This window comes from Delphinapterus leucas, chromosome 16, assembly GCF_059928025.1.
Source record: "Delphinapterus leucas isolate spDelLeu-1000000601 "Yukka" chromosome 16, BTC_Dleu_Yukka2, whole genome shotgun sequence".
NCBI classification, from domain to species: Eukaryota; Metazoa; Chordata; class Mammalia; order Artiodactyla; family Monodontidae; genus Delphinapterus; species Delphinapterus leucas.
Genome location: NC_143144.1, coordinates 53,040,107 through 53,058,684, shown reverse-complemented (window position 1 = coordinate 53,058,684; position 18,578 = coordinate 53,040,107). Strand labels below are relative to the sequence as shown.

Below are 18,578 nucleotides of genomic sequence, written 5' to 3'. Positions count from 1 at the left end.
AGCCCTTCTCTAAGAATTTTTTATCCATGTACAAAATCAAGGCCTATGGAACTGCAGGTTTAGAGAAAGGTTTGTTTGTTTTTCTGCTTAAGAGCTAAAAGCTAAATCTCCATAGTCAGCTAGGCCTGCGGTTCATCAATGCTAAAATGCTAAGAGTTAGTTTTAATTAAGTTTTGATCTTTTAAAGCACTGCTTATAGAACCCTACTTTTAAATGGGAGGATGGAACAGCAATGAACTAAAAGGTTTCCTTAGAATTCAGGGTAATTAAATGCAACACAATTAAGAAGGGACAATGCGTGTAGGGGCTGCTTTACAGCAGAGGCAGAAGCAGAGCTGGGCCGGGTGTCAGTGTTCCACTGTTCCCGGATACAATGCTCCAGCTGCCTCTGGGACCAGCTATCATTTCAGGAGCCCTAGATTAGGGACAGGAGTCCTAATGCTTCTTCCTTGCTGGAAGGTGGTACTGGTACTGGACATGTAAGCTCTCTGAACCTGTAAACTAGGAATAATTGATAGTATCTATGTCACAAGATTGTTGCAAGAATTATACGCCATCAGTGCTTGAAAGGTGTTCAGCCAGGTGCTAGGGGAAGAAAAAGTTAACTATCACGTTGTCTTTTCAACAGAAATTTAAATCAAAGGGACCATTCAAGTTCTTTACAACGAAAAGGGATCGAACCTAAGACTGGTTCATGAAGAAATAAATGGGAAAAAACAGTGATCTGATTCCTTAATCTGATTTACCTGAACTTCAGAGTAGTCAGAGAACAAAAGGAAAAAAAATAGTTAAGTGTGAAAAAGAAAATCCTAAATTCTGCTAATGGAGTAGGGGGCACGACTGCTATCAAATATTCAGAAAGATAAAAGTCTTCCGAATACTCTTAAATCACACAACAGGAGCTATCTACTGTCACAGCTAATCGCTCCCATTTCTGGGCTAAAAAAAAAATCTTTTCAAGTGAGACAGTACATGTGAAGGTTATATCTAAATGGTAACACATAATATATATATGCATTATCATCATTTTAGTTCTTTTCTGTCACCATTAACCTTCTTTACTGTCACCATTAACATGTTTATTTTTGTCTCCTTGCTCATATCATTTCCTCCTCTCTGCCAATCCAAATCATTCTCTTCAAGGGTCAGCTCAAGACTTATTTTTTTCATAACTTCAAATGATCTTTCACTTTTACTGAATTAAAATACTGTTAATGTAGTCTTTCCTTAATTGGCTCCTGTTGTTGAAGTGTCTCATTAATTACGAGAATTCTTTTAAGACTGTGCTGGCCTAATATCTTTTCAAAAAGAGCCATCCTATTTCTTATGGTCAATTAGGTCTTAAAGAGAAATCACTCAATCTCAGAGGGCCTTAGTTTCCCCATCTGCAAAAATATACTTTTGTATAATGTATTTGTACATTAAACAATGTAAAATCTCTAAGTTTTCAGGTCTTTGTCAGTCCTAGTGAATGGTCCTGAACTTCCTGGATCTAATGATATACTAATACTCATTACTGGAGCTTAACAAATTATTACAGAACATATAGTCAGTTAAACAAACCTGTTACTACCTGATAGAATTGGTCATATTAAAAAAATCACTATTTATGAAAGGCTTTTAAAGTTAACATCTGTGTATATGCTATACAGGGAACACCTACGTATAAGATAGTCTCTACTTTCTCAAGGAAATTACCTGCCAATAGGAGGAGTAAGGCCTGAATACAGCAAAAGTTAAATAACTTAGGTAATCTATATAAGAAAAAGCACTTGGTCAACACAGGATTGGCTGCCATTTGAGGAATAAAAATGTCATGAATGCAGAGGAAGAAGAAATCACACTGGGCAGGAGTTGCCTGATAAGTTTCATGGAGGGAAAGTGGCTGAACTAAGCCTGGAAGGAGGGTTTAAATTCGGAGAGAAAGGCCTGAAAGGGCAGGTATTAGGCAGGGAGGGTGACATAAGCCAAAGGACAGAGGTAAAAAAACTAAACAACATAAGGATGGGTTGGAGGAGACAGCCCCATAGGCCTCAAAGTAGAATGAAGTTAAGATTGTGGAGAACACTGCATAACAAACCAGGTTAAGGAAATGGAATCTTTTTCAAGTCAGTGATTCTCAACCTTTATCCACTATCCTATGACAAATGATTTGTGATTCATTCCAGTGACTACATCCAGATTTCTGGGGTGTCATCAACATTTTATAAAGAAGCATTGCAATATTCTGTCTCACCATGATTATTTAGATAGGTTATGTGCAACTTCTAGAATATTACATATAATCCCTTCGATCCCTTTTTCTTTCACGTACTCTTTAATTTATATTAAAGAAAAGCAAGTTATATCATCTACAAACCAAAGTGTGTTAACTATTACTGAGTTAGTTATGAAACATTTAACTGGGCTTCCCTGGTGGTGCAGTGGTTAAGAATCCGCCTGCCAACGCAGGAGACACGGGTTCGAGCCCTGGTCTGGGAGGATCCCACATGCCATGGAGCAACTAAGCCCGTGCGCCACAACTACCGAGCCTGCGCTCTAGAGCCTGCGAGCCACAACTACAGAGCCCACGAGCCACAACCACTGAGCCCACGTGCCACAACTACTGAAGCCCGTGAGTCTAGAGCCCATGCTCAGCAACAAGAGAAGCCACTGCTATGACAAGCCCGTGCACCACAACGAAGAGTAGCCCCCGCTCATCGCAACTAGAGAAAGCCTGCGTGCAGCAACAAAGACCCAACGCAGCCAAAAATAAAAATAAATTTATTAAAAAAAAAAGAAACATTTAACCAATCTAGGTGCTGCTTTTGAAAATGATCACTTAAGTTAGAGGAGACATTAAGCTTTGAAGTAAAATGTTGAAAGGTATTATTTTAGGAAGATTCATTTGGAAGGATGGATCAACAGAAAAGAATGAAGTTAAAGAAAACAATCAAGAGGCTCCTCTAGCCATCCAGGTATGATGGGAGAAAGACAATAAGTCAAGTATTAAAGATTGTGGAAAGGAAGCCACAGATGTTAAGACATATCTAGATGGAAATTGCTTGGACTTAGTGGACTGGATATAGCGCTATGAAGTAGAAAGAGTTAAAGGTAATCCTCAGAATGTAGGCTATATATCGAGTAGATGGGAAAATAATTGTAGGAATCAAAGATATAGAGAAATGATAACAGAATAAATTTAGGTTTCAATTTGAGGAAAAGACAAGTTTGATTTCAATAATATTGAGTGTGAAGTCATAAGAGGTCATTTAAGGAGAAGGGCCATGCTGTTCTTATAGGACTGATTTTGGGAAAAGATTAGGGTGAAAGACATCAAAACGCACAGTTAAGATGGCTGGAAATCTTCAAAGAAGAGGTATACAGAGAGAAGAGTCAAGGGCCTGGGACTAAATCTTGAAATTTAAGTCATTCTAATTTTCATCAACAGTTACTAACTGTAGCATTGTTTTGTAATAGCAAAAAACTAGAAGTAACTAACTGTCTAATCAATAAGAGACTGGTTAGTAAACTGCTGAAATTCTATACAAAGAGTGCTATGCAGATTTCTCCATACTCTGTGAAAAGATCTCTAAGATTCATTGTTTTTGGAAAAAGGGGGGTTCAGCTCTAATACATTTCCTTTTGGGGGGATAACTATAATGTGTGTGGGAGAACATATTTATTTTATCTTGCATATGCACAAACAAAGTCTGGAAGAATATATCTGGCTACCTGAGGAGAGGGGAACCTGGGCAAATGAAGGACAGGAGTAAGAAGACTTTCCCCTAGAGAGCTTTTATATATTTTCTTATTTTTAAGCCATGAGAATGTTATCACTTGTTCAAATATAATTTTTAAAACTCCTAACAAAAATCTATTTAATCTGTTTGATCTTCATATCAAAAGTAACATCATCAAATAGAATAAAATAGTGAACCTGCATCACTGTCACTGCTCCATAAGTCACAGCTGTCCAATAGATAGAGCCAACCATTATTCCTGCTGCAGCAAATGGACAGGCTTTTGAGATCAGTCTATCTGCAAGATCCAAGACGTAAACAACTGGACCTATAATATAAAGAAAACAACGTTTCAACACAATGACAGATTAAAAAAAAAAAAAGACCAGATCTAAAATATTTTTATGAAGTTGGATGCCCTGATGCTTTAGAAATAACTTATAAATGTAATGGGAAACTAGATTTGAACAGATTTAGAATTTCTCAGTCATTTGCATGAATAGCTGAGTTTTACTTCCTAAATCCTAGGAAATAGCCTCTTCAAATTTTTATCTTTATCAGTAAACCTAAGAGTAAAGCCTTAACACAGCTGCTTCTTATAAAGGAAAATAGTTCTCTTACTTCTCTTAATGACACTGGTTACTGCAGAATGACATGGCCATTTCAACTTGCTCTTCACAAACAGTTCCTGGCCACAATTAGTTTCTATAGTACTTGGTAAGACTATCACTTCTTTGACTTCACTTATTACTTCCTTGATAGTGTGTGAAGGTAACCTAGGCTATTTTTTTGTAGTTACACAAAGTCAACCTATCTTACTTTGATATCCAATATACTATATTTAGTTGAGTACTATTCTCTAACAAACTACTTTTAATGATCATGCCAGTTTTTATGGCATTCCAACAGCTGTATATGCCCATTATGCTTCTATTATTATGTGCTTACAAAGTAAAATTTGGTTATTATCTCCTCTGGTAGTTATTTGGAATAATTATACTAGGAGGAATTATAATAATTGCAATTAAGCCTGATATAATTTAGCTCCAGAATTTTCCAGAATAGTGGAAAAGTCTTAGACCTGAATTAGAGCAAGGCCTAAATAAAGAATTGAATATCCAAGTTGAACTAAAGGAACATGCAACCTTGACTTGGTTAGTAATCATCATATTTGTTGAATGCCCTCTACGTAAAAACTATTACTTAGGACATTTTCTTAGAAATGTATAAGAGGTATTACCTACCTCTGGGGGCTTACAATCTATAGGAGGATGCTGTATACAAAACCAACTTATTTTCATTGTACAAAGAAATTCAAATAGCAATATGATGATAAAATCATTAAAAGAACAAGCATCCATCTGTGGAGCCCTGATCAATAGTTCCCCCTGATTGCTGAAGCCAGTAATATTACTAGTCGCTGTATAAAGGCAGACCATATTGTGAAGAAGGAAGAACATTAGGAGAGGTGTCAAAGGGACCTATGATTTAAATTTAGCATATAAACTTATTATTGTCAAAATCTAACTTACATAACATTTAAAACTATGACAAGGCATCTTTTGGGACCAAAGAGATAAAGTAAGCCTAGTTCAATGTATACTGACTCTACATTCTACATGATAGCAGGTGCTGTGCCACACATTACATGTATCATTATTTAATCTCATAATGTAGGGTTTAATCCTTAAAATACACAAATTTGCAGGTTTAAGTTTATAACCCTCTCAGAAGGCATAATAAGAAGCATTTTACTAAGTCACCAAAGATCCCTGAAATGCTGGTACTAAAAGTTAAAGCCAATAGGTATATATAAAACCTCAAAACTTAAGCTTTCATGTTCTCTATCGATAGTTCTTTAATCAGAAAATTGAAGCCACAAAACAACAACTACAGACTCTTTACAGCACGTTTCCACCTACCAACATCACACCTATCTGAAGTCAATCCCCACTTATACACCAGATCCCATTCCGTCACCAACTCAAAGACACAGGTCTAGCAATTCACTTCTACCCTCCTACATCATTTCCCCCTACCCTTTATTGGATTATTTTCATCAAACATGTCATTATTTATTCTATCTTAAAAAAAAAAAGAAAGCCCTTCTCTTGATCCTTCTTTTCCCTCTGCTCCATTTCTTTGCTCCCTTTACAACAAAATCACTCAGAAGATTTTTCTGTTTTCACTCTCTCTCTCCAATTCTCTCTTAAATCCACTCCACCAAAACTGCTCATCAAGGTCACTAACAACCCACACATAGCTAAATCCAATGGTCTAATCTCAGCCTTCCTCTTATTTGGCCTACCACCAACATCTGATAGATGTTCCCTTCTTCTTCCCAATAATCATTGCACCTCCAGGACATCACCATCTCTTGGTTTTCTTTCCAGTCACTAATTTTTCAGTCTCCTTTGCTGGTTCCTCCTCTTTTTCTTGACCTCAGTGAGGCCCACCCTGTCAACTTCTACTTCATCATACTCCCTATTTGATTACTCTGCTCTATTTTTCTTTTTCCTAAAGCACTTACCACCTAACATACTCTAATTTACTTATTGTTTCCACCTACTAGAATAGGGGTTGAAAAACTATGGCCCATGGGCCGAATCCACCTCACTGTTACCGTAAATAAAGTTTTCGAGAAAGATGGCCACATGCAAAGTTAGCTGACCCTTGAACAACACGGGTTTGAACTACATGGATCCACTTACACTAGGATTTTTTTCAATAGTAAATACCACGGTTCTACACAATCCTCTGTTGGTTGAATCCATGGATATGGAGGGATACAGAGGAGCTGTGGATACGGAGGGCCAACTATAAGTTATATGTGGGTTTTTGACTGCACAGAGGGTTGGCACCCCTTCCCCCCTCCAAGCCTGCACTGTTCAAGGGTCAACTGTATTTACTATATATATATATATATATATATATATATATTTTTTTTTTTTTTTTACAGAAAAAGTTTGTTGGCTCCTGAACTAGAATATGAGCTCCAAAGCGAAAGTAACCTTTTTATTTTGCTTATTGACGAATCCCAATTCCTTTGATTCTCAAAAATTTGCTTAATTCTCTACTGAGGTACTTATGAAAAACTATGATATGAAAATCTCTACGTCTTCCTTTTTCATTATTCTGTATGAAGCCCAAGTTATGAGACTATTTTCTACCCAGTCAGAATCAGAATGTATTAGGACAGAAGGTATTTTACCTGCTTCCAGCTGACCTTCGCCCCCCCCATCCCCCACCTCTTCAAAAGGGTGCGTGGAAAGATCTACTGATGGAGCAAAGCAATATAATTCCTAAAAAAAGTAACAGATCATTTAGATGAAAACATAGTTCCTAAAAAGTAATCAGTCACTACCAATTTTATCTATTATGAACATGGACAATAGACAGATGTTTGAATTGTCTTTCCTTTAAAGATCTCAGAAGGTTCCAACAGAATAAGCTCAATTTTCAATTTTCTTCTGAATCACTGGGTATGAATTCCTTCTGTACAAACAAAAACAAATAAGTCCTCATACTTCCTTCTGGAAATTTTTTACTTATCCCTTGGGTCATATGCAACAGATGTGCTGGATTAAATGAAGTCACTGGCTGCATTTTATAATCCCTATTTCCAGTTTTTCTGGCAAAATTCTGTCTAGGCTTTTGTCTTAAGTTTATTTTGCCTAAACCTCTCAAGTCTTTTCCAGACAGACTAGTCCAAGATTAGTTTAATATTTAAAAGGAAGGATAAATGCCTAGTGGTAAACATACCATTAGAATTATAAACTGCCACCCAAGGGAGGTATTTCTGAGAGCTAAAGATTATCTAGGCAAGCTATTTGATGAATAAGAACAATCACTCAAATCATCCGGATGCAGTCCCTCAATCATATTTTTCTTATTAGGAAGCTTATCATGTACTATCCTATGACTTGAGGTCATAAAAGGAAAACAGCAACAGTCACTAGCCTCTTCTTATTGTCAGATTAAAGTACAAACAGTTACGGGAAATGAGGAAAGGCAAGACTCTAGCCCTTGAAAATCTCAATTCTAATGGGGAGGAAGAAGTATGAATAAACGTACTTCACAAGTTAAATATGCAAGGGCATAAAAAGGTTTTATTTAGTATTTTAAAAAGGTATTATTGAATTTTTAATGCCTCAGTGGGCTTCATCACTTATACTTCCAACAGTACTGTATTTACACAATGAATGGCAATTGGAGAAGCTTTGTATAAATACAAGTTTTGAAAATTCAATAATTTAAAGAGCACTAGGGAAACTTGCAATTAAAAGGAAATCTATTGTGAATTCTTTTGCACAATAAAGCTTTTGTAAAGAAAATAACTACACGTAATGTTTTGGGTAAATTCAAATCTTCACATTTCAGATTTGAATGACATCAAACAGTGAGCTGAGAACTATTAGGGAAACTCTAAGTCCATGTCTACTGAAAAGAAGTAATCAGTTTTATCTGGCAGACACTGCAAAGGTAGATTTGTTGTGATTGTTATGTTGTGATTTAAATCTCTGTATGCATGGTGTTAAAGGTACATTTTGGCAATTAAGAATTAATGACTGAAGGGCAGGTAATACTTAGTGTTCAAAATCTCCTGGCACTGCATACAATCATATCCAGAATTCCCAGTACCTTTCTTGGGGACAAAAAGGTATCCTCAAAAACACCTCTGACCAATTCTTGAAAAATAATTTCTAAACACTGCCACGGTGCTAAAGTTTCTAACACAAAACATAATTTAATGCTTCACAAGATAACCTTGTATAAGTCCCTGTGATGATAACAGCTCCCATGAACTCCAAGGTTTCTGTTAAGTGGCCAAATTTATAAAAGAGATTGCCAGACCCAACTCAAATGCCAACTTGCTAATCCAAAACATCAACCCCACTTTCAGGTTCAGGACTGCTGAGAATTGCAGATTTTCGAGGTCACCAAGAGTCTAACAATACAGTTCTAAACTTCTTTCCTTGCTCCAAGTCTTCTTTTTGTTGCACACTATTTCTGGAATGTCCTGTCCCTACTTTGATTAAATCTGTATGAACACCCAAATTCCCAATGAAAACTAACCTAACCTGATAGAGGCTGACTAATTGTTCTACCCCACCCTGTAAGCCTGTTCCACGAGGCTTCCTTTACAGACTATCCCACAAAATGCACTTACCCCTTTGCTTGTGCATAATGTTAGTACTTTGTGTTCTTGTTCAATGTTTGTTCAGTTGTCTCAATATCCTTTAAGTCTGTCCATGTCAGCATCATCTGAGATTGAAAACTCCCAGGGGGCAGGGGCCATGTCTGTTTAACTCGTTTTGTACAGTGCCTAGGATAGAACCATGTACAGATAGGTGCTTAAAAAATGCTTTTTAATGATGATTGGTATCTATCACTCTCAGGGACTAAGAGACAGCTATCTTCAGCACAGGGCACTTTGGCCTGTTCCACAGGGCATTAGAATATAATGGCACAGGACCTAGCTGCAGCACTCTGTGGCAAGTATTTGACTCAATTCATTGTTTAAAAAACAACTTAAAAAAAGTATTAATTATATGGTCCAACAACAAATGTGGATTTTACTGAAAACATGAATATCACAACCACCAATTCAATTTTAAAAACACGTGGGAATTTTGATGGGATAGTAAAGAATTTTAACTTTTAACTCTTTCTCTAGCATTCATCACTGTTTTAAATACTAAGATGCCAGAGGCTAGGTCTAAGAGCCCCAGACAAGCTCATGTAAGTTCATCTTTAATTGCTCTGCTTGTAGGTTGAGATTTTACCATTTTTTATGTAAAAACAAACATCCTGCAAACTCAGGCTTTAATTTACTTTGCTTAATGATGAAAGTTAGTCATTAGATTGTCAACAGAAGAAAGGATATGTTCTTGGACAATTTTTTATTTAACCAAACTAATAATTACTGACCAAAAACCCCTCAAAACAAAACTAATGATGAATAAAAGATTCAGAGTCAAAGCAGATGAATATTATGTCTTGGTGTATATATATAGTGTATTACCAAGAAAAGTAACTAACGATCATCAAAGTAGTTCTTTATGAGTACATAGCTTATGCCAAGGGAAAGCTTAAATTTTTCCTCATTAGAATAGATTAGCCCATAGAATATTTGAGGGCTATAACATCAACTACTAAGTACTTATTAAGCACCTATTGTACACATAGCATTTTACTATGCATTAAAATAAATGTAAATAAAATTTAACACACTAGCCTCTGCCTCCAAGGAGCCTACAATCTAGTTAGGGACAAACAATAAATACCCATTAAACAACTGGAAAACTTTATGGCAAAACTGACAAATATATGATAGTATCATACAAACTACACAGACACATGTTAACAAAATTTAAGTAAAGATTATAGAGGGGGTAAGGATGCAAAGAGTTTTCTTTTTTTTTTCTTTTGCGGTTACGTGGGCCTCTCACTGTTGCGGCCTCTCCCGTTGCGGAGCACAGTCTCCGGATGCGCAGGCTCAGCGACCATGGCTCACGGGCCTAGCCGCTCCGCGGCACGTGGGATCTTCCCAGACCGGGGCACGAACCTGTGTCCCCTGCATCGGCAGGCGGACTCTCAACCACTGCGCCACTAGGGAAGCCCAAGAGTTTTAATATTACTGTCTGTCTGTATGTATTTACTAATTAACAGAAGTGAACCTTGACCTTGAAGTCTATGATCTGAAAAGGAGGGCATGCTAGAAGACCTTCTAACTAGAGGCAAAAGACTTTATTCAAAGGGTTTATATATTTTTAAAAAGCTAGTATGCCAGTAAGGTGGGGGTTAATTGATAAAAATCGTTAGCCAGATCTCTGAAGAACATGACACAATAGGCAGGAAGGAAGTTGCTGGTGACAGGCATGCTAAAATGAATATGATATTTTAGGAAAACTAAGAATATTTAAAGTCAGAATAAACTAGAATAGAATCCACAAGATTTTGTATCTAAAGTGAGTACAAAAAAAGAGAAAGCAGCATCAATCAAAAGTAGTTTAATATAAAAGAGAGTTGTTAGAAAGGATAAAGAAATATTAAACCTTATTAGAGAAAAAATGTTTTGTCTGCTTTTAGGAGAAACCATGCCTAAGGTATGAAATTCTTTGAATTTCCAAATTAAAAGTTGAAAAAGTTAAGCTGTGATAAAAGAAACACCACCATCAATTATCATTAATACATAAAAATAGATGGCAATATTAATTATGCACTTACTACATATATGCCAAGGAATTGTTATTACATATTCTTTTTTCTTCTTTAAACATACCTATATTTTTCAAATTTTCCATGATGAGAATATAGTTACTTTTATTAATAAGAAAAACTACTTTTTAGAGAATAACAAAGGGTTATCATAAAATTCAGGTAACTATACCCTAAGGAAAGTCAACCTGACATTACTGTTTCATTTTCTTTCCCCCTTTATATAAGAAACCCAACAGTAGGCTCCTTAGGAGGCAAAATAACAAGGGGAGTAAGGATTAGGTAGGGTCTACTGTGTGAATTTGGACAAAATGCTATCTCCAGACCTCAATTTCTACATCTATAATGATAATGAAGATAATATCTTTCTCAGAGTTTTTGTGAAAATTAATGTATATGAAGCTCTTAATACAGTACTTAGTGTTACACTCTACCAAGTGTTACACTGTACCAACGTCAGATATTAGTTCTTTCAAAAATGGCATACTAAGTTAAGTAGAATAGAACCCTGGAATAGGAGGTATAATCCAAGACAGATGTTTGAGGAAAAATTTATGGTATAAGGCTCTGGCATAAAAATAAGACTGTTTCAGGAAAATCTGAGGTAAGAAATAAAGGACAGATCTTTTTTGCCTAAAGGTCTGGGACAAGGAGGAAGAAGAAAATTCATGGTGCCAGGGAATCTGGGAATGAAGAGGGAGAAGACACCAGACTATAATTAGTAATTACTTTTTAAAAAATGTAAGATTCTGTAATTGTGTTTTGGACCTATAATTCAGCTACCAGTATTTATATATAGTGTGCACCCAGAAAGCCTCACCCTATTGAAGATACATTGAAGATACTTATTAAAACAAATTTATATTTAAATCTTAGGGAATAAGGCTAGATGTGATCCAGCAATAAACACAAGAAATACTTACTTTGAAGGTATTCTAGTCATCTCCTCATAAGTGGGCATATAAAGGAGGGCCAAAGAAGATCTAATGAGATGCCTACCTACAAACTTTAACATCAGAGGGTAGGGCTTCCCTGGTGGCACAGTGGTTGAGAATCCGCCTGCCAATGCAGGGGACACGGGTTCGAGCCCTGGTCTGGGAGGATCCCACATGCCACGGAGCAACTGGGCCCGTGAGCCACAACTACTGAGCCTGTGCGTCTGGAGCCTGTGCTCCGCAACGAAAGGCCTTGACAGTGAGAGGCCTGCGCACCGCGATGAAGAGTGGCCCCCGCTCGCCGCAACTGGAGAAAGCCCTCGCACAGAAACGAAGACCCAACAAAGCCTAAATAAATAAATAAATAAAAATTAAAACAAAAAAAAAACATCAGAGGGTACTCAAAGATTGAATCATTATGGAGATTTTGGTTTTTCAATTCCTTTCTTTTGATCATCCATAGACGTTTAGATATAATGCAAAGCAAAAATAAACACTTCTCTGATGGCCAAATGTAAATATTACTAGAAACTCTTAATTATATGAAGAAAGTACCTGAATTCTTAAGTCTGTACTGGTTTTCAAGTAATGAAATAAGCCAACAATATATTTTATGACAGCAGTCAGGCAAGTAACCGCTTGGATTTACGATGAGTAACAGAGGGCCATGTGCTTAGAGGAAACAATGCAGACTATTCTTAGAAAGTAACTGATAGCTTAGAAAATATTAAAAATGTAAAATTCTCATTAAATTGAAGCCATGAAAAACTTTTTTAAATTTGGGGAAAATATATTTAATATATATTTAGTACCCTTTTTCAAACAAAAGGATGCTCAACATCACTAATCATTAGAGAAATGCAAATCAAAACTACAATGAGGTATCACCTCACACCAGTCAGAATGGCCATCATCAAAAAGTCTACAAACAATAAATGCTGGAGAGGTGTGGAGAAAAGGGAACCCTCTGGCACTGTTGGTGGGAATGTAAATTGATACAGCCACTATGGAGAACAGTATGGAGGTTCCTTAAATAACTAAAAATAGAACTACCATATGACCCAGCAATCCCACTACTGGGCATATATATACCCAGAGAAAACCCTAATTCAGAAAGAGTCACGTACCACAATGTTCATTGCAGCTCTATTTACAACAGCCAAGACATGGAAGCAACCTAAGTGTCCATCAACAGATGAATGGATAAAGAAGATGTGGCACATATATTCAATGGAATATTACTCAGCCATAAAGAGAAATGAAATTGAGTTATTTGTAATGAGGTGGTTGGACCTAGAGTCTGTCATACAGAGTGAAGTAAGTCAGTAAGAGAAAAACGAATAATGTATGCTAACACATATATGGAATCTTAAAAAAAAAAGGTTCTGAAGAACCTAGGGGCAGGACAGGAATAAAGATGCAGACGTAGAGAATGGACTTGAGGACACAGGGATGGGGAAGGGTAAGCTGGGACGAAGTGACAGAGTAGCATGGACATATATACACTACCAAATGTAAAATAGATAGCTAGTGGGAAGCACCGCATAGCACAGGGAGATCAGCGTGGTGCTTTGTGACCACCTAGAGGGGTGGGATAGGGAGGGTGTGAGGGAGATGCAAGAGGGAGGGGATATGGGGATATATGTATATGTATAGCTGATTCACTTTGTGATACAGCAGAAACTAACACATCATTGTAAAGCAATTACACTCCAATAAAAATGTTAAAAAAAAAAAAACCACAACAGCATTCTTTCTTGCTTTCCAATGGTTAGCCACCTCACTCATAAAGAAATGGAAATTAAGACTGAGCTACCTTTTCTTACCTAACAGATTATACTGACGAACTAAAATGTTAGCCAATCTATTGGCAAAGCTGTAAGTAAACAGGCAAACTCATCCATTGCAGGTGCATATAAAATGGTATAGTACCTAATCCAGCAAAATTATATGTGCTATTCACCCCAATTTAGCAATCCCTTCTCGGTTCATCTTTAATAAGTATTCTAAGCTAACAAACTCAAAATAAAGAGAAAGAATTACAATGTCATTCTTCTGTACCATCTAATGAAATAATAGATCTAGAGGCAATGAATAAAAAAATTATCAATCTCTGCTAAAACCAGTAGGTGGAAACTGCCAGGAATTCTATTGGATGTATCAGGTTGATAACACCTGTATCCACTGATCAGTCTTATCATAAAAAAAGATAACTATACATTTTTCCAGCTTTATTATTATTGACATATAACATGTTTAAGGTGTAGAATGTGATAATTTGATAATATATATTGAGAAATGATCACAATAAGGTTAGTTAACACTTCAATCCTCTTACATAATTACCATCTTTGTGGTGCTAACACTTAAGATCTACTCTCTTAACCTTCATTTATATAATACAGTGCTAATTATGGTCACCATATTGTACATTGATCTCTAGAACTGATTCATCTTTTAAATGGAAGTTTGTAGCCCTTGACCAACATTTCCCAATATTCTCCAACCCTCAGCCCCAAACATTCTACTATTTGAGTTTGGATATTTTAGAGTCCACATATAAGTGAGAACATACAGTATTTGTCTTTTGAGAACATACAGTATTTGTCTTTCTCTGACTTATTTCACTTAGCACAATGCCCTTAAGATCTACCCATGTTCTTACAAAAGGCAGGGTTTCCTTTTATTTTTTTAAAAAAAGGCTGAATATTCTACTGTATATATACACACATTTTCTTTATCCATTCATCCGTCGATGGACACTTAGGTTGTTTCCATGTCTTGGCTATTGTGAATAATGCTGCAGTGAACATGGGGGTGTAGGTATCTCTTCCAGACAGTGATTTCATTCCTTTGGATATCTACTCAGAAGTGGGATTGCTGGATCACATGATAGTTAAAAAACTTTTTTTGAGTAATCTCCATACAGTTTTTCATAGTGGCTGTACCAATTAACATCCCCACAAACAGTGCACACAGTACCCTTTTCTCCACAGCCTTGTTAACACTTGCTGTCTATTGTCTTTTTGTTAATAGCTATTCTAACAGATGTGAGGTAACATCTCATTGTGGTTTTGATTTCCATTTCCCCAATGATTAGTGATGTTGAGCATCTTTTCATGCATCAGTTGACCATCTGTATGCCTTCTACAGAAAATTTTCTATTCAAGATCTTAACCCATTTTTAAATCAGATTGTGTATGGTTTTTGTTCTTGGATATTGAGTTGTATAAATTCCTTATATTTTGGATATTAATCCCCTATCAGACAGATGATTTACAAGTATTTTCTCATTCCATAGGTTACCTTTTCATTTTGCTAATGGTTTCTTTTGCTGTGCAAAAGCTCTTTAGTTTGATATAGTCCAACTTATTTCTGCTTTTGTTGCTTGTGCTTTTGGTGTCATATCCAAAAAATCATTGCCAAGACCAATGTCAAGGAGACTTTCCTATGTTTTATTCTAGAACGTTTATAGTTTCTGGTCCTAAATTTAAATCTCTAATCCATTTTGAGTTAATTTTTGTGAGTGGAATAAGAAAGACAGGGGCCAATTTCAGTCTTTTGCATGTAACAATTCAGTTTTCCCAACATCACTTATTGAAGAGACTTCCCTGAGTATTCTTGGCTCCCTTGTCAAATATTAGCTGAACATATATGTGTGGGTTCAATTCTGGGCTCTCAACTCTGTTCCATTGGCCTACGTGTCCTTTTACACTAGTACCATATTGCTTTGATTATTATAGCTTTGTAATAAAGTTTAAATCAGTAAATGTGATGCCACCTGCTTTGTTCTTCTTTCTCAGGATTGCTTTGGCTATTTGGGGTCTTTTGTAGTTCCACAGAATTTTAGGATTATTTTTCCTAATTCTGTAAAAAATGCCATTGGACTTCCAGGGATTACACTGAATATATAGATGGCTTTGGGCAGTATGGACATTTTAACAGTATTAATTCTGCCAATCCATGAATATGAGATACTTCCCATTTATTTGTGTCTTCTTTAATTTCTTGCATCAATGTGTTGAAATTTTGTTTTACTCCTAAGTATTTTATTGTTTTTGGTATTATAAATGGGATTATTTTATTTCTTTTTCAGATAGCTTAGTGTATATATAGAAACACAACTGATTTTTATGTTGATTTTGTATCCTGCAACTTTACTAAATTTATTTATTAGTTCTAACAGGCTTTTGGTGGAGTCTTTAGGATTTTCTCTATACAAGATCATATCATCTCCAAGCAAAGACAATTTTACTTCTTTCTTTTGGATTCAGATGTCTTTTATTTCTTTTTCTTGACTAATTGCTCTGGGTAGGACGGGAGTGGTGAGAACAGACACCCTTGTCTTGTTCTTGATCTTAGTGGGTACATTGCATATGACGTTAGCTGTGAGACTGTCATATACAGCCTTTATTACGTTGAGGTACGTCCTTTTACACCCAATTTGTTGAGAGTTTTTATCATGAAAGGATGTTGAATTCTGTCAAATGCTTTTCTGCATCCTGCAGATAATGAGATGCAGAGATAAGATTTTTATCTTTCATTCTATTAATGTGGTATATATCACACTGATTGATATGTAGATATTGAATCATCCTTGCATCCCAGGGATAAATCCCACTTGATCATGGTGTACGATGCTTTACTATGCTGTTGGATTTGTTTTGCTAATATTTTGTTGAGAATTTTTTCATCTATATTCATCAGGGATATTGGCTTGTAGTTTTCTTATAGTGTCCATATCTGGCTTTGGTATCGGGGTAATGCTGGCCTCATAAAATGCGTTTGGGAATGTTCCCTCCTCTTTAATTTTGAAGAGTCTGAGAAGGACTGGCATTAATTCTTCCTTAAGTGTTTGGCAGAATTCACCACTGAAACCATCTGGTCCTGGGTTTTTCTTTGTTGGGAGCTTTATGATGTCCTTCGTTGTTATTGGTCTGTTCACATTTTTTATTTCTTCATGATTCAGCCTTTGTAGGTTTTATGTTTCTAGGAATTTATCCTTTACTTCTAGGTTATCCAATTTGTTGGCATACAACTGCTCACAGTACTTTCTTAAGATCCTTTGTATTTCTGGGACTTCCCTGGTGGCGCAGCGGTTAAGAATCCACCTGCCAATGCAGGGGACACGGGTTCGACACATGTTCGAGCCCTGGTCCGCGAAGATCCCACATGTCGCGGAGCAACTAAGCCTGTGTGCCACAACTACTGAGCCTGTGCTCTAGAGCCTGCAAGCCACAACTACTGAGCCCACGTGCCACAGCTACTGAAGCCCGTGTGCCTAGAGCCCGTGCTCCGCAACAAGAGAAGCCACGGCAATAAGAAGCCTGTGCACTGAAACAAAGAGTAGCCCCTGCTTGCTGTGAATAGAGAAATCCCGCACGCAGCAACGAAGACTCAATGCAGCCAAAAAAAAAAAAAAAAAAGTACAGGGGAAAATATAGTATCAGAGGAAAAAGCATTTCAATCCAGAAGATGATCAACTAAAGGGGAAAAAAAAGAGAAAAAAGGACAAATAGAATAAATAAAATTTGACAGTAAAAACCCAACTATATGAGTATCACAGTAAGTTTACACTTATTTACAAAAGAATTCAGAAGAACTGAAAATAAGAGGGTGAGAAAAGATAAGGAAATGTAACAACATCAAAAAAAGCTGGTATGAAAAAAAAAAGCTGGTATGAAAGGGGGGAAAAAGAGTAACTTTACAGTGAAAAAACCTGACAAACATAACCTTACTGAGATGATCAAGGTCAGTATCGTGAGTGATAAGTAATATTCATAGTATGTGCCTGTGATGTTTTGTGATGAAAATGGCACTTCATCTCTGTGGTCTTGTACCCCAAAACTCATAACCCCAGTAGATAATGGGAAAAACATCAGACAGATCCGAATTGTGAGACATTCTGTAAAATATCTAACCAGTATTCCTCAAAACCGTCAAGGTCAACAAAAACAAGGAAAGTGAGAAGCTGTTACAGCCAAGAGGAGCATTAAGGAGACATGACTAAATGTAATATAATATCCTGAACAGGATCCTGGAACAGAATAAGGACATTAGGGAAAAATTAAGAAAACCTGAGTAGAGTATGGACTTCAGTTAATAATAATATCAGTACTGGTACAACAACTATAACAAATGTACCATACTACATAAGGTGTTAATAACAGAGGAAACTGGATATGGGATATTTGGGAACTCTCTGTACTATCTTTGAAATTTTTCTGTAAATTAAAAATTGTCCTAAAATAACAAATCTATTTTTAAAAAGCTGGTATAGCTATATTTTCATTCTACAGTTGGCCCTCCAAATTTTTGGGTTCTGCATCTGCATATTCAACCAACTGCAGAATGAAAATATCTAGGGGAAAAAAATTCCAGAAAGTTCCCCAAAGCAAAACTCAAAGTTGCTGCACACCAGCAACAACTTACCATTTACACTGTATTAGAATATTATGAGTAATCTAGAGATGATTTAAAGTATACAGTAGGGGGACTTCCCTGGTGGCGCAGTGGTTAAGAATCCACCTGCCAATGCAGGGGACACAGTTTCGATCCCTGGTCCAGGAAGATCCCACATGCTGCGGAGCAACTAAGCCCATGTGCCACAACTACTGAAGCCCGCCCCCCTACAGCCCATGTTCCGCAGCAAGAGAAGCCACCGCAAGGAGAAGCCTGCGCACCGCAACGAAGAGTAGCC

At 36.6% G+C, this 18,578-nt stretch overlaps 1 protein-coding gene across 1 annotated transcript in view; it reads right to left on the bottom strand.

The window, feature by feature from the left end:
* Positions 1 to 18,578, bottom strand: part of MARCHF5 (membrane associated ring-CH-type finger 5) — a 54,929-nt gene that overhangs the window by 7,303 nt on the left and 29,048 nt on the right. The window contains exon 3 of the mRNA XM_022569352.2: positions 3,920 to 4,050. Coding sequence (XP_022425060.1) covers positions 3,920 to 4,050 — 131 coding nt within the window. The remainder of the gene's footprint in view (positions 1 to 3,919; positions 4,051 to 18,578) is intronic.